At 43.3% G+C, this 16698-nt stretch overlaps 2 protein-coding genes across 4 annotated transcripts in view; both read left to right on the top strand.

The window, feature by feature from the left end:
* The window catches only part of LOC116951227 (uncharacterized), a 30769-nt gene extending 25592 nt beyond the window's left edge, over positions 1–5177 (top strand). The window contains exon 15 of the mRNA XM_076073529.1: positions 2928–5177. Coding sequence (XP_075929644.1) covers positions 2928–3191 — 264 coding nt within the window. The 3' untranslated portion in view covers positions 3192–5177. The remainder of the gene's footprint in view (positions 1–2927) is intronic.
* A 502-nt stretch (positions 5178–5679) lies between these two features.
* Positions 5680–16698, top strand: part of LOC116951228 (solute carrier family 23 member 1-like) — a 37006-nt gene continuing 25987 nt past the window's right edge. For 2 of the 3 annotated variants that reach the window (XM_076073530.1, XM_032969719.2), the window contains exon 1: positions 5680–12126. In XM_076073530.1, coding sequence (XP_075929645.1) covers positions 12071–12126 — 56 coding nt within the window. In that variant the 5' untranslated portion in view covers positions 5680–12070. Of the gene's footprint in view, positions 12127–13134; positions 15861–16698 lie in introns of those variants that run through there. The other variant, XM_076073531.1, reaches the window with a different exon arrangement.

A 16698-nucleotide genomic window follows, 5' to 3' on the forward strand; every position in this document is an offset into this window, starting at 1 on the left:
ATCTTTGCGATCCCGGGCCCGACACACACTGGGGAACAGTTTACACGTTCCAAAAAAACGGTGGGCAGCCCACATACAAAGACAACATTTGCTACGCAAAAATAAAAATTCCAAAATTACGGAGTTACTCGAACCCAGGTTGCACTTGCAAAAAAAAATGCAATTGCGCGTCACTTGCCCCGGTCGGTTTATCAAATATCCTGGTTAAATAAAATGATGCCCACTGATGACTTGTGTAACTTATGAAAAATCATGTTTAATGCATCCTACTTCTTGTTGGAAACTTAGATGAAATCTTTTTTTTTTAAGGCAGTGTGCCAGTGGAAAAAGAAGGCAAACGTGGTGGAATGAATGAAACTAAAACAACAACTCTTCGATGGAAAAAAAAATCTCAAGGCAGCCGCCATGTATGTGGGCAGAATTGCAATTGAAATGTGCGGCTAATCGGCTCAAATAAAAGAAAAGAGATGTGGTGTGGTGGGGGCTGTGTAACTTTGCCTCGACTTCTACAATACTCGTTAAAATGTGGCCCGCCGCGAAACGATCTCTGTCGCCTGGAGACCCTTTTAAAGAGCCTTGTGAGACGCGGCCAACGTGGCTTCTAGACGACCGCAGCTTCTTGGTTCCCCTCTTCGTCGTTCAAAGAGAAGCCGACCCCACCACCGCAATCCCGCCCCCCCCCGCCCTCTCGCCGCGCCTGCTCATTGTTGGAGACACCCGGGCTTCCACGAGTCACGCAGGCTCAAGTTAAAAGCAAAGTGAACGCTCAAAAAGAGGAGACTGCAAAAATCACATCTCTTTAAAGAAAAAAATCGAATTTGCCCTCTTCACTTATTTTACCAGTGACCAAGCAAAGGTTGCGATGGATAAAAGTTCACATTTCTTGAATTGAGCAAGGTTATTAAAAAAAGACTTAGGGAGACTATGATGGGGGATTCCAAATTGGAACCAGTACCGAGGAAATTCGCCAAAAAAAAAAGTGTGACCTACAGCGTGGCGAGCGAGTTAGTGAGTGGGATAGTGGAGCGAGCTGGCGAGGCAGGAGGGTCAGGTGTTGTGACCTGCAGTGTGGTTGGTGGTGGAAGTGTGGATGAGTTGAATGTCTGGTAGACCGAGTCCTCAACATGGATGAAGGAATCAATGGGTGAAGTTCACAAAAGGGTTACCATAATAAGCGATAGGAGCGTGATGAGACTTTCATTATATAAATTAGGTAGCGGCAATAATTTAGTTTGATTCTTCTCTGAAATCAATGGTTTTCCCATCACAACTCAGAAATAGAGAAACACCTTTGTTATACATTAATTCGAGGAAAAAACTAGAAATACTTTTTTTTTAAATTACCACATTTTCCATATAAGGTTTGTATAGCTTTGACATCGGGCACAAGTTGGTGCGTCTTAAGTTGCCTGTGTGCTATAATCCAAAGTACGGCATCTCGCTGGGCGACATCATGAACTTCGTCGTCATTCTCTCGGACGTAGTGGATGGAAGAGCACTGAGAGTGCCACTGCCTGCAAAGGTGGCATCTTTAAAAAATGCAGGACAGCAAGCATGTTTAGTTCCTATTACAACGAGACAGCTCGGGTGCTCTCCACCTCACAGCTGTGGAATTTCGAGACGCCTCAAACTTCCGGTCACATGCAAACAAAGAACACGATTCCATTGTATTCGTGAACACATTATTTTTCTTGAATTCCAACACTGCCAGCTATTTTTTTTCCCCTTTAACGCTTCAACCAGTTCTGCTATCTTTTTCAAATCTCCAAAAAGTGTCTCTCACAACACGTAACTTCTGCCGCGTGGACTTTTGCTACCTTCCGCCTTTGCGCTGCGCTAGGGGAGGAACCCTCATGCCATTTATTTTACACAGCAGCACATGCTGCCTTCCTGACGCAACACTGGCCCTTCCAGGGCACCTTCAAATGGCACGGTAAACATTGCCGCTCAACCCCTAAATTATCTCACCCCGCTTCCTTTCACGTTCTGGCTTCGGGTGGCTCCGTACGGGGGTGAAAGAAGTCCATACATACGTGCCACCTCATTTAAGGTATTTGCAGTTCTCATTACCTCATTTATGCGCCGTCACTTTTAGTTGCATCTTTGTATCGTTTATAAAAAAAAACGGATCTTCCCACAATCACCGTTCTACACTGCCCTCCGCCAAGTTTTAATTCTGTAATATTAATATAGGAACATTCATCTGCTGCATTCAAGTGGGTCCCAGACTTCTGCCGATCACGTACTCCTGTCATGCGAGTCTAAATCGACCGTTACGCATTACTCTTCCAGTGTATAGGATAATTTTGTTTTGGGCAAGCCAGATTGTTGATCAATTATATAATAACCGTTACACACTGCAAAATAGTAAACAATTGAAATTAGCATTTTAATCGAACACCAACGGCATTTAGTCATTCTTTCTAACCGAATACCGATCTACCAAACACAATAAAAAAAATGCGTAACAACATAAAAAAAAACTACCGTACAATTTAAAGGCACGTGTCCGAGCAATCGGCGACACAGCCCAGCGGGCAGCGCGTCTGCCGCTTGTTACGGAGGTTCACGATTCGAATCCAGCGGGCCTCCCTGGTTATCACTGCAGGTGAATAACCGTGGTACTACGCGCCGTCTGCTCCAGGTGGACGTTAAAGAGATCCCATTCTCAACGAGCAGACCATGGTGCTGCCAACATCGGCGTCCAAATTTGCCAAAAGTTAAATCGGCGAATTACTCAATTGAGATTATATATTTAACAATCGCCACCCACTACCGGCGGACTAATGCCTCGGATCACCGCTGCGAATGAGACGCATCATCTCGGGTCTCTAGCGTTCTCGTCTGGTTAAAACAAAAAAAAAACGCCTCTTGTGTTCCATAAACGAGACGGTCTTGTCTCGTTGTCCCTCCCCTCCCCCCCCCAGGTCTCCCCGTACCCCAGCCAAGAGCAGCTGAGCAGCGCGCTGCAGGCCGAACTGCGCTGGCTTCACTTCCGTCGGCGCGTGCTGAAGAGCGCCGCGGCCTTCGCTCGCGACGGCTGCCGCGCTCTCACGACCGCTCGACCCTCCGCGTGCGTTCGGCGACGGCGAGAAATGGGCAGGCCGATGCCAGCACCGCCGCCACCGCCGCCCCTTAGCAGGCCGGCGATGCACAGGGGACAGCTGCCACCGTGGGTCCCCCTGGCTTAGACTGCAGCGGGGCATGGCAGTGGTTGACGGGAGATGTGATGTACGGCACTTAATAGCTGGGTAGGGGAGGGTGTGTATATAAAGTTTAACACGTATCATCCATAACACAGGTTTTTTTTGGGTTAGTTCGCATGAACATATAAATGTGTCGTTAAACCCGATGGTAAATCTTGTGGCCTGGCTCTCCAACACACCGGTGTGCTGTACTAGTGACGAATTGGCATGTTCTGTTTACGTGACAACCCTTTACTAGTTGTCTGTGTTGGGTGGTGGCGGGTTTAGCAACACATAAATATATTTACACGATCTAACCCAAAAATAAATCTGTATTATGAGGGAAATATAATCTGCATTGAAATGAGTCTCAGGGTATCCAATAATAATAATCATCAATAATTGTACTCATTGGGTCTTTCGGTAAAGCCACGTAGATAGAAGAAGAAGAAGAATCAATAATTGGTTCATGTTTGTGACAATACGAGATCGTTTGCATACAATGTGCATTCATTGTATATAATGGAGTCAGTGAGATTTGTATTTGAGTATTGCACGCATAAGAGTCAAACTTAACCAGTGAATGCATCAACTCCCAGTTTAATATGAACATAACATAGATGAGGATGACGACAATGAAGAGCTCGTATGCTCTGTGGTCTAAAGATACTGTTTTCTCACACCTACAGCACAGCATTGTACACAGCGTTTTGCTCTTACGATTAAAGACTCTGTCAATTGAACATCCAATCAACCAAAGTGGCACCGTTCTTGAGAACTTGGAATCACAACCCAGCCAGTGTTCATTCCCATAGACTTGGCTCTTGCCATGAGAATGTGCGAGGTTAATGGGCGAAGTTAAGAATCAATTCAGGAGCCTCTGGTGCCTGGTGGACATTGGTGATAGTGCCCACGAGTGTGGAAGTGTGGGCAGTATTGGCTCGTGTAACACTGGTCTACAGCCAAAATTATTCCGAAAAAAATCGAGTCCAACTTTACTAATTCAGGGTCACTGAGAATGAAAATGATGATTAAAATTGTTGATTGGTGCTAGTGTTTCAGGATATGCTATTGGGTCAGTATGTACAACCCATAACTTGGGAATGGTGGAGGATAAGTGAGTTATAAAGGGAAGGGATCTCAATTTTAACTAGAAATGACTAAAATTCATATTTGACAGGATCTATGAATAAATCTACGACTGGGTTTGGAAAGTACTTGCTTGTTGAGCAAAACAATGAATGATGCAATCCGAACCTGGTATTGCATCATACATGATATGATTTGCATCATGTTATTCATAGAAGTCATGGATGATGCAACTATTTCTAGGCTTACAACAAATTGCCCTATATCAGCTCTAGAAGTCATACAGCGTCGTGCTCTCTTATTTGTCAGTGTTTGATTTTGCAAAGGGACACATTTCTGTTTAGCCAAAGTGAGCAGAGAGATGCCTCGTACTTGTGTGAAAAAGCAGATGACTTCTGCTATGTGTGGTGAAGTGACGTATGTATCACAAAAGCGCAGTATAACCACTATGGTTAAGAAAGCCTGTCACATATTCTTAGCTCTTTCGGTAAAGTCACGTTGAAGGGAAACAATAAAATAATAAAATATATATATAAAACAATAACGTGACTTTACCGAAAGAGCTAAGAATATGAATTACTGTAGTCACGAAAGCTTTCAATCAAAATTTAAAGCCTATCACCTTTATTTTTGTTGAAAAATTGTAGATCAGGACAAGATGTGGGCCCCACACATATGCTGCAGCACTTGTGCAACAAATCTTCGCCAGTGGTTGAACAGGAAAGGGAAACCTATGCCTTCTGCAGTGCCAATGATTTGGAGAGAGCCAACAGATCATATCAGCGATTACTACTTCTGCATGTGTCAAAGAAGAAAAAGTGGATATTATTTTGTTCTTTCGGTAAACTCACGTAGATAGAAAATTATCAAATAAAAATAATAATAATAATAATAAATGTTTTTTTTTTAAAAAAAACCTCCTCAAGGCATGCGAAAGCCTTGGTTACAACATGTCACAAAATATAGTTTTTTTGCAGTCTCATCTAGATTATTCCCAGCGAACTGCGGAGCAGCGAGCAACGAGCATGGCGAGCGATTCCACCCAGCGCATTGCAACAATGGAGAAACGCTATCAGGGCAAATGGAGCCCATCAATGCTTGCCAGACTATTGCTGGACAGTGACAAGAGATGCTCCATTTAATGAATAGAAGAGACAAGCCAAGAAGCGCCTAGTAGACACTGAATAAGGACTAAACTATGTACTTATATATACACAAAATAGTTGTTTGTCTTTTAGTTTCATAATAAATGTTATGTATACAACCCTTTTGTTGACTTTTAAAGTGTTACATGAACAGGACAGGTGACATGTTATCATGTAAAGCAACCATAAACACATGAAAAGACCTAGGTTTACAATTTATGAGTAAAACTCTATCTACACAATATACATAGACGTGAAATGTAAAAAACTTAAATATCTTGGGAACAGTAGCCATTCAGTTGTTTACATTGTCATATTCGAATTCAGCACTTAAAAATCCATAACAAACAGCACATTTCATCTCTGAAGCAGACGACGACTACAAAATTGTAGACCAGTGTTATTAACGATCTGGTGGTGCTGGTGACCGACGAAGACCTTCCCACGCTGCCCCCCCCCCTCCATCCAGGTTTCTCCCGATCCAATCAAAGCAATCAACGTCGTCGTCATTAACTGACCTCTGGACATTGACCCATCGTACGGTTGGTTCTCCGTCAATACACCCTTCACGCCACACCCTGCTCTCTTTCTTCCTCCCTATTGTCCTCAGTCATCATCATCATCCATCTTTCTCCCCTGCGCTTAATTCTTCAGTTCTCACCGACGTTGATCAATTTTTTTGTTTTTTTTTTACTAGAGCTCCCCTCCCATTTAGATATACAGTAGACAGTCGATTATCCGCTCTAATGACGGGTAGGACGGCCGTGGATAATTAAAAATCGTTGATAATCCCAAAAACATAACCATTTTCCGCGGATTTCTACGTCAAAAACAACATTCTCCTGCACAGGAGAGTCCGCCCACTAAGTGGATAGCAGAGGCGTGCCAATTAAAAACAAAGCATTCTAAACTCTGCCCACTGTTGTAAAGATTAAAACGCTTAGGGGATGCATTGATCACCACTGGCTCAGGGCCACCAAGAGATGAGTTGAGGAATTCGGACCTTTAGACCACATTTGAATCGTCGTTCAAGAAAAAGAGCATGCCCACATTTGCATAGAAGGTGCAATTAGAATAGCCATCGAATCCGCGTTAAAAGTCTCGAGTCACGGCTTCGACAAACTATCCAGCCACTTGAAAAGTCAAGAGGATGCTCCAACAGCTTGAAGATTGTAAAACGCGCCATGCTTACAAGCGTACAACTCCAGGGCAAATGGCATTTTAAATTATGGAGGGGCTTTTTACAGTTAATATGCAATGTTAGTTTGAACACAAATGTGAAAAGTTAAGTCAATAAAATCGTTATTTTTGTAAGTATTCCCCAGCTCCAAATCAACATTTGTCCTTTCAGATTTGTTCAAGTAATATACAGTAAACGTGGAACGTTGGGCCAACGTTAGGACAAATGCGTTCAACCACATGCTTACTTGTTTCATGCCAAAAACATAGCATGCATTGGAGTGTTTACATTTTTAAAAAAACAAGTGTTCAGGTTTTGTTTAAAAAAAAAGTTGTCAGGTTATATTAAGCAGGTTAATGATCTATCTGTGTAATTGTATCTCTAGTTGAATACCTTGTATGCATGGCTACTCCACAGCTACGCGTTTCCTCCCACACAAAAAACCCTAGCAGAACTCTTTAATTTGGAGCCTTGCGAATCACTGGAGGCTTGTCTGGGTAAAACGGAAAGGAATGAGCAACGTCCCGGGAATGTCGCCAAATGTTTTAATCATTTTCAGTGGTTCTGCTCCGGGAGAACTCCCACCATAGGAATGTGGAATTTCCACCACTGCCTCATGGTCTACAAAACTGTCAAAGACGGCTGCCCCACTGTCCAATTAGCGTTAAAAAAAACACTTCAATATATTTTTTACGATGAAAATAATTAGCTCTATCCTTTCCAGCAATAGAACATGAGGTGTTAGGGATGTTCAAACACCAAAGAGACACCTATTACAAGGCATCACGTCTGCATTAACCACACGTGCTTGGTGGTAAAAAAAAATAATGCTTCGATTATGTTTGCATTGTCGTCTTTGGTGTAGGCCAATCGGTTTTAGAGACGGCCTTCTCTCAGGCGTTAGACCAAACAATGCCAAAACGTGAACAGCAAAAAAGGCGATGCAAATATAGTGTTACATAAAATGTTTTGTTCCTGGGTAGAAAGTGCTATTTTATAATTGCTTATGCCTCAAAAGTACAGAAAATGGCTATTATTCTACACAAACTTTGCTTTTGTGACCAGGACAGCGATATTTTGAAATGTACCTATTTTCAACGTGTGCATTTGTGTGATCCCTTCACAGAAAGCCCTGGTCACACAAGCAAAGTTTGTGGGGAATAATAGCCATTTTTCGATACTTTTGAGGCATAAGTAATTAAAAAAAATAACACTTACTACCCAGAAACAAAAATCGTGTTACGTGGTGATTTCATAGCGTTACAAGTGCAGCGTGAGCAGTTATATCTATGGTAAGTTTTCTCGTCGTAAAATGAGAAAATTAACATTGGTGGAACACCAGTGCAGTATAAACACACCGGTCCTAAACAGGTCCCTGCAGGGTGGGCTGGTAGAAAGTTCGCAAATGAGATAATGTGACTTCCAAATGTTGGGTGCAATAAGACATATCAAGTCTCTGCGCTGTCTATTGCTGATTTTACACCCAACAGCACGAGATTTCACTTCGTTAGAGTATTGAAAGGGGACGGACGGACGGACACATTAATCTATTGCAGGCTGGTACACTCAGTTTACAACTTCGTTCCTACCAGTATAAAACAAACGGTTTTCCGACTGCTTCGACATCACGACAACTGATTTTCTGACTAATCGTCAATACGTTCAAGTAGGCTTCACCCCTGCTGGCAATGCAGGTGTTAAGATTATAGTCAAATCGGTCGCAACGACAATGTATGCATCGAAGCATGTTTACCACCGGGAATGTGTGGTCAGTGCAGACTTGATGCCTTACAATAAGTCGTCTTGTTGGTGTTCGAACATCTTAAGAGCTGTATTATTGCCAGAAAGATGTACATCCCCCGCCCCACCCCCTCATTATTTTGATACTGGCAAAACAGGTCCCTTTAGATGTTTGATGTGTTGAAATCGTTTCCAGACTTCACCGCAAATGACGCAATTTGTTGAATCTAAGTCGTTTTAATTAGGGTTAATTAATCATTACACACCATCAATGGTGGAGCCAGGATTTTCAGGTGGGGGAGGCAACCCCTCCAGCAATGAAAAATGATAGAGGAGTTGTTAGTGAGTAAGGAGTTGTTAGTGAGTAAGGAGTTGTTAGTAATTAAGGAGTTGTTAGTAAGTAAGGACTTGTCCCTTAAATTTCGATTTAAAGCTTTCGTGACTGCAGGGATCCATCTTCTTTACCGAAAGAACCAAGAAGACTTGTCCCTTGCTTTTTACTCGAGGCGTGTGCGGCGATGGCGCAGCCACCGATCGAGGGGTCGAATTCGAACCGCGTTGTGTGATCGGCATCGCGCTCTCTGAAGGTGTTGATGCCTTCAGAAAAGTCGTGTACTGTATACGCAACTGCGCACAATTCTGAGTCACTTATAACTGCTTTGCCGTTAATTATTGCCAATTATGGACTCAGACTATTGTCTTCTCATCTCATAGAGTCCCTGGCACGTAATAATATGCTACACAGTGGAAGTGGGGGTCGCAAAATGCCGATGTATTACTAATAAACCCCAATGATCCGATTCGAAATCCACGTGCCACTCCCCTCCCCCCCTCACTGGCTCCGCCAGTGCTCACCATGGAGATGCTGGAGGTGTATTGGTTAGCTCACTGGACTTGCAATCCAGAGGTCATTGGTTCCACAATTCAATCCTGAGACTGTCCACCTCGCGGTCGTAAAATGGGTGGCCACATTTGAATGGGCAGTTCACACGTGGTGGTGGGGTAAAGTGGGGCTGCTCCCAATTCCTTACGCGATGTCTGACCAGGTGGTGTTGAGAGGAGCCAAGAGACGCTCTAGAGCTGTGGTTCAACCTTTGTTTGGATACCGCACCCCTTTGTTCAATTTAGTTTCAACCGAGCACCCTCTCGTCTGATCCAACATGGTTTTGAGAAATAAATGTGTAAGATAAATAAATGTCAAGGCGCTTTGTTTCTTCTCACACAGCTTAAAGGTCGTGATCTGAGCGTGGCTTTTTTCACTCCAGCGCTGTCCTCCAGACAGTCTCGAAACGTCGTGATTTTTTTAATTTTATTTTTTACCTACGTGACTTTACCCAATAGATCCAAAGAGTATGGATCCTAGCAGTCACGAAAGCTTTAAATCTAGAATTAAAAAAGGTACTTTAATATTTTTACCAAAATGGTAAATTGTGTGAGGCATCCCCAACTAGCTGGTAACGGCAAAGTGAATAGAAAAAAACGCACGCTCTTGCATGCATTACGTAATTCGCTTACGCTCGCTGGTTACTCTTGGAAACCACATTGTTTACCATCTTTGAGTTTAGAACGGTCTTAGGTTACCGTGTGCATTCAAATTTTATCGTACTTATTTTATACCGGCAGACTCTTACACGATTATTTACCAATGACTCTCAGTACAGTGAGGGAAAAAAAGTATTTGATCCCCTGCTGATTTTGTACGTTTGCCCACTGACAAAAAAATGATGAGTCTATAATTTTAATGGTAGGTTTATTTGAACAGTGAGAGACAGAATAACAACAACAAAATCCAGAAAAACGCATGTCAAAAATGTTATGCATTTTAATGAGGGAAATAAGTATTTGACCCCTCTGCAAAACATGACTTAGTACTTGGTGGCAAAACCCTTGTTGGCAATCACAGAGGTCAGACGTTTCTTGTAGTTGGCCACGAGGTTTGCACACATCTCAGGAGGGATTTTGTCCCACTCCTCATTGCAGATCTTCTCCAAGTCATTAAGGTTTCGAGGCTGACGTTTGGCAACTCGAACCTTCAGCTCCCTCCACAGATTTTCTATGGGATTAAGCTCTGGAGACTGGCTAGGCCACTCCAGGACCTTAATGTGCTTCTTCTTGAGCCACTCCTTTGTTGCCTTGGCCGTGTGTTTTGGGTCATTGTCATGCTGGAATACCCATCCACAACCCATTTTCAATGCCCTGGCTGAGGGAAGGAGGTTCTCACCCAAGATTTGACGGTACATGGCCCCTTCCATCGTCCCTTTGATGCGGTGAAGTTGTCCTGTCCCCTTAGCAGAAAAACACCCCCAAAGCATAATGTTTCTACCTTCATGTTTGACGGTGGGGATGGTGTTCTTGGGGTCATAGGGAGCATTCCTCCTTCTCCAAACACGGCGAGTTGGGTTGATGCCAAAGAGCTCCATTTTGGTCTCATCTCACCACAACACTTTAACCCAGTTGTCCTCTGAATCATTCAAATGTTCATTGGCAAACTTCAGACGGGCATGTATATGTGCTTTCTTGAGCAGGGGGACCTTGCGGGCGCTGCAGGATTTCAGTCCTTGACGGCATAGTGTGTTACCAATTGTGTTCTTGGTGACTATGGTCCCAGCTGCCTTGAGATCATTGACAAGATCCTCCCGTGTAGTTCTAGGCTGATTCCTCACCGTTCTCATGATCATTGCAACTCCACGATGTGAGATCTTGCATGGAGCCCCAGGCCGAGGGAGATTGACAGTTCTTTTGTGTTTCTTCCATTTGCGAATAATCGCACCAACTGTTGTCACCTTTTCACCAAGCTGCGTGGCAATGGTCTTGTAGCCCATTCCAGCCTTGTGTAGGTCTACAATCCTGTCCCTGACATTCTTGGAGAGCTCTTTGGCCTTGGCCATGGTGGAGAGTTTGGAATCTGATTGGTTGATTGCTTCTGTGGACAGGTGTCTTTTATACAGGTAACAAGCTGAGATTAGGAGCACTCCCTTTAAGAGTGTGCTCCTAATCTCAGCTCATAAAAGACACCTGGGAGCCAGAAATATTTTGATTGAGTGGGGGTCAAATACTTTTTCCCTCATTAAAATGCAAATAAATTTATAACATTTTTGACATGCGTTTTTCTTGATTTTGTTGTTGTTATTCTGTCTCTCACTGTTCAAATAAACCTACCATTAAAATTATAGACTGATAATTTATTTGTCAGTGGGCAAACGTACAAAATCAGCAGGGGATCAAATACTTTTTTTCCCTCACTGTATGACATAACGTCACATTTACACAATCACCTCACGTACCTCCAGGGATCCGCGTACCCCCGGTTGAGAACCACTATTTCAGGAAGAACTCCCAAGCAGGAGGCCCCGTTTCCAGCAGTGAAATGAATATGTAATTGAAGGTCTCTTCCATTACCATGGTAATGGATTCCCCCCACGCCCATACCCTGTACGGTTGTATCTGAATATTCATTTAAAAGTCCAGAGGTCATCGTGGCTCAAGGCATGCCACCAGCCCTCGCCATTGCTTCAGTCCTGCTGCTATATCACATGGCTGTTGCAAAGATTTATTGGGAAGCTTTGTAAGGAAATGGCGATGAAATTTTGAGAGATGGGTGGCGGCGGTGACCCAAAGGAAAGATGTAAAAAGCCGTCGGAATTCGCAAACACTTTGCCCCCCTCCAAGAGCCAAGTGCGTGCGAGCACTTACAATGCGTGAGTGGCATCTGCAATTCTCTAGCAACTACGATGCCACACGGCAGTCTGAGTGAACCACGCAAGGTAAAGCGGCAACGGCCATCCAGGTATGGAAACATTTCGTGTGTGTTTATGGGTCAGTCTCTAAACATAACAAATATATATTTTACGCGTTCACGTACTGCTACGCAAACAAAGTGCTCCTGAAGTTAATACCATAACATAGGTAAATGTAACTCGAACGCATCCTCTTCACAAGTCTGTTCGCATGTTTCTCCGTGTGTGTAGATTTTTTTCGACGTTTTATAACTCGAGATTCGTGAGTCCCCTGGTATTATCGCGTTACCATCTGCTATATTGCAGTGCTGAGCAATTCCCCCTCGGCTGTTCAAGGAAGAACTCATTCCTACTTCATAAATCATAAAAAAAATGGCATGTATTCTGAAAGCATGACATTGCCTTGTATTTAAACTCACTTATGAAGAAATTGCAATGTCTCCACAGTTTCCCATTCAGCGTATTGGCCTTCCATAGGAATGTTATCCATCGGCAATCTGGGGTTGTGAAGACCCCGCATGTCCAACCTGAGAAACATTGCTCCACTGTCACATTGTTCCATCCGCCGATATAGGGAGGCTGATCCAAAGCATTTATTTTCTCACGGATTGACTGGTTTAAGTGCACCTCCCCCATCCCTCGCTCCAGTTTCCACGCTTCCTTGCAATGGCTTCCCGTCTCTGAAAATCGAGTGGAATCTAAGATTACGTGCTCGTATTTAAGGCCTTGCAGGGGCGCCGGTGGGACGTGAGCATCTGGCTCCACAATACATGCAGAAGCCAGATTGTATATCATGCCCCTGGCAAGGTCTTTACGATCTGCCAATAGTGACCCCCCCCCCCCCCCCTTTAGGATCACCCTTGATCTTGGTGGCATTCTAGGGAGGGGGGGGTGGCAGACATTTACTGTGGTGCCCACCCACCCTGCGTCGTGGAAATCCCTACCTTCTTCTTTGGTTCTTTCGGTAAAGTCACGTAGAATGAGAATAAAAATAAATTGATAAAATAAAATAACACAATAATATTCTCACGACGTTTCGGCCACAACACAAGCGGCCTTCATCAGGTGAAGGGACGCGACTGTCTGTCCTACCAGACAGGTGAAGGGACGAGACTGTCTGTCCTACCAGACAGTCTCGTCCCTTCACCTGATGAAGGCCACTTGTGTTGTGGCCGAAACGTCGTGAGAATATTATTGTGTTGTTTTATTTTATCAATTTATTATTTTATTCTCATTCTACGTGACTTTACCGAAAGAACCAAAGAAGATGAATCATTGCAGTCACGAAAGCTTTAAATCGAAATCCCTACCTTGTGTCACTCAGCTGTGGAAATCTCTGCCGAGTGCTACTCCCCCCTGTCCTGGTTGTGAACCTACTTGGATGGAGATTAGGCTGTTGGTCAATGTTTGATATCTTTAAAACCAGTTTTTTAAAACAAAAGTTTCCAAATGTGTTTGGTTACCTCTGGCTATTTTATAGAGCCTGCTTCCTCACGTTGTCTTTTCATACACAGACGCAGACCTGGTGGAAAGGTGTCAGTGCAAATTATTACAGTGGTTCACATGAGCATTTCGCATTTACAAGGTTAAGAACGTAAACCTATGACCAATAAAACAATACAATGTAGGACAAACATGTGCTATTACTCAGACACTGGGCTAGCATTGTGTTTTTATTATTAACTGCCAACACTCGTAAAATACCTCTACCCTGCTGGGTGGTGCAGTGGTAAATTCATGCTCACTATTACAAGGACGTGCGTTTGAATCCTGGAGGGGAACGGTGAAAACATAAATTGTTTATCCAGGGTTTGATTACTTTTCACGACCAATATTTAAATTCAATATCGGATTATTTTCGGTCTAATGTCCATAAGAGCCAAGCATCATCTGCAACCCGACAAATCGTGTTGGTCACGTGGGTGTCAATTTATTGATGTTTTTATTCAGAAAATCAGAATGCAGAAAACCGAACAACCGTTACTTGCTGCTCAACATAATAAAACTAAATTGAACGACACATTTGCCCACGTGACAATTTGATTTGTTTGGCCATGTCAGGTGGTGCAGTGTTACAGACCGAATTTGACGTTACACCTCTACTATCTCACCTAAAAACACCAATTCGGAGTTCAGGTTCTTTAAAACAGTTACTTTGTGGGAGCACAATTGGTCATGACCTATTGGTCAAATTTCCACCGCTAACTTCAGGTCCACCAAGGGAAATGAGCAGCGCTTCATTTTTGTGCTTTAGCAGGAATTACACTTGGACTTTAAAATCCAATTAGAAATAATACAATTTAGTACAAATGGGTGCCAGTGAAATCCATCTCACGGAGCATTGGAGAGACGAATGCGATCATTATAATCGTTAAAATAGAAGGCAACAGGTAAATGTGGAGCCCTGTGCCTAATATTGTTTGCTCAAAACGTTGGAAGAAGAGACTCTGCTAGAGGGAGCAGAGGAAACTTGAGGGTATTTGGCCTACTCTTCCACTGCTCAGGTATTTTGGAAGGTAGTGAGAGTACCCACAATTTGTCCCACCACACGAGGCCCATCGGATTGACGGCAGTGTACGCACGTGCTCTGCCAGAGATTTAAGAAATCTGCACTAACTGTTTAAAATCCTATGCCATAACATCGAATCGAACACCGGTAGAATGCAAGTCCAGAGTGCAAAAGCTTTACACCACAGCTTGTGCCACAAGCAGTAAAAAGTGCACGCCATACCAAAAATCCATCTTTACAATTGTCCGGTCCAACTTTTATATTCTCTAGGCCAAAATGCATGAGAAACACAGCTCGGCATTGAAGTTATGGATCCCTGGTTCCCAAACCCATCAACATGGGCCATTACGCGACTGGTGTGATGAACATTATGCGAGTGAATGTAGAAATGGTGGTTAAAACCAATATTTCTAAAAGGTCAGGTCCGGAAATTCCCTCACTTGAATCGGGAACCTTTTAGCCCATTCCTGCTCAGGTTTGCGGTCGAGCTGCACATATCTGATTAATAAGCTTCCAGGCACACGGAGCAAGCTTGCACTTTTGACGAACGTGGCAACCAATAAACTCGTAACTTACCGCTTCTTTATTAGTTCTGCACACACCTTGACCTGTTCAATTGTTTTATATATTTTATTATTTTATTGTTTCCCTTCAACGTGACTTTACCGAAAGAGCTAAGAATATCTGTTCAAAACATGTTTACATTCAAACTTTGCAAACAATGATCCTGGCCTAATAAATCCAGGTCACGAGAACAGAAGCAACATTTAGTTTGTAAAGTTTCCAAGTGATATCAATTATATCAACTGTACCGTACCTACATTTTATTGCGATTAAGTCGATCTTTGAACGAGCATTTGTCATCCGCCCTTCAAAAGGCGAATGCAAATCTTCGAGTGCTCACGTAGTGTCAAGATTTGCATGCACAGTAGATTCCTCAAACACCGAGTAACGCTTCAATTCACTCGTTCATTCGTTAATGTAAAAAAAAATCCGAAGGGTACCTAATAAGAAATCAGTCCTGTATTTATTTAGTTCGTTTTCAAGCACAATCGCTATCAGGGAAACAATTATTAACTGGATGAACATACAGCGCCCCTGCATATATCGAGACAGCTTCCTTGATGGGGACTTGAACACTAATAAAGTGAACACTAACAAAGTGAACACATTAACGAAGTGAACACAAGACGGAAGGTGGTTGTCCGAGGCGATCTACCCGCGAGCTTGCTTCTGTTGGTCAAGCATCGCCTCACAACGAAGTTGCTACACCAGGTACATTTGTTTGTTTATTATTTGTTAATTAAATCTATATTTGCAACTCAGCGGCAATGTCATAATACAAATCATGTAAAGTGTTCGAGAATTTTTTTTTAAAAAAGCAAGCGGCTCCCTGCTAGAATGGACATTCTGGCGGTGCGTGTCACCTGTTTACAGCCTTGCTGAACCAGTGATGGAAATTCCACATTCCTATGGCAGGGGAGAGTCTCTGTTTGAAAAAAAATCACGGTTGACTTCCCCACAAAGTGATGATCATTTTATAGACGATCTCCCCCCCCCCCCCACAAAAAAAAGAAGAGATGGCTAGGCTGGGTCATTCCCCAACCAAGTCATAGAACTCGCAAACATTCGATTGCACCGTCGCTTGCACTATATGCTGCAACGCAACTGTAAAATCACTCCGTGCGATAGCAAGTTCGCTACCAATTGAAGACATCTGATTGTGGGATGCGATAGGAAAAGAGAGCTGATTACAAGGACAGTTATTGAGGGCAGACCAGGATCGATATGACGAGAGAGGCAGATGAACAAGTTGGAGCGCTTTTGGAAAACTAAACTTACAAACGCAAACACAAATGTAAGTTGAATCCGTATCTTTTGATACGGCAAAGAAAATGCCAAACTTTGAACCTGGTGCATCGGACACAAAAGAGGCGTGCTAAGGTTAGACATCATATAGACTTAAAACGTGGTTTTGGGCAGAACACTTCACTTTTATTAATATATTGTCAGGTGGCCAAGATTAATTAAGGATCAGCAGCCAAAGTAAGGAATGCACAAGAACGTCTCACGCGGTGGTGGAGTGAAGAGGTCGGCTCGTGTACACGTGGCC

The sequence above is a fragment of the Petromyzon marinus genome, chromosome 42, assembly GCF_048934315.1.
Source record: "Petromyzon marinus isolate PM22_M1 ecotype Great Lakes invasive population chromosome 42, UKy_Petmar_22M1.pri1.0, whole genome shotgun sequence".
NCBI lineage: Eukaryota > Metazoa > Chordata > Hyperoartia > Petromyzontiformes > Petromyzontidae > Petromyzon > Petromyzon marinus.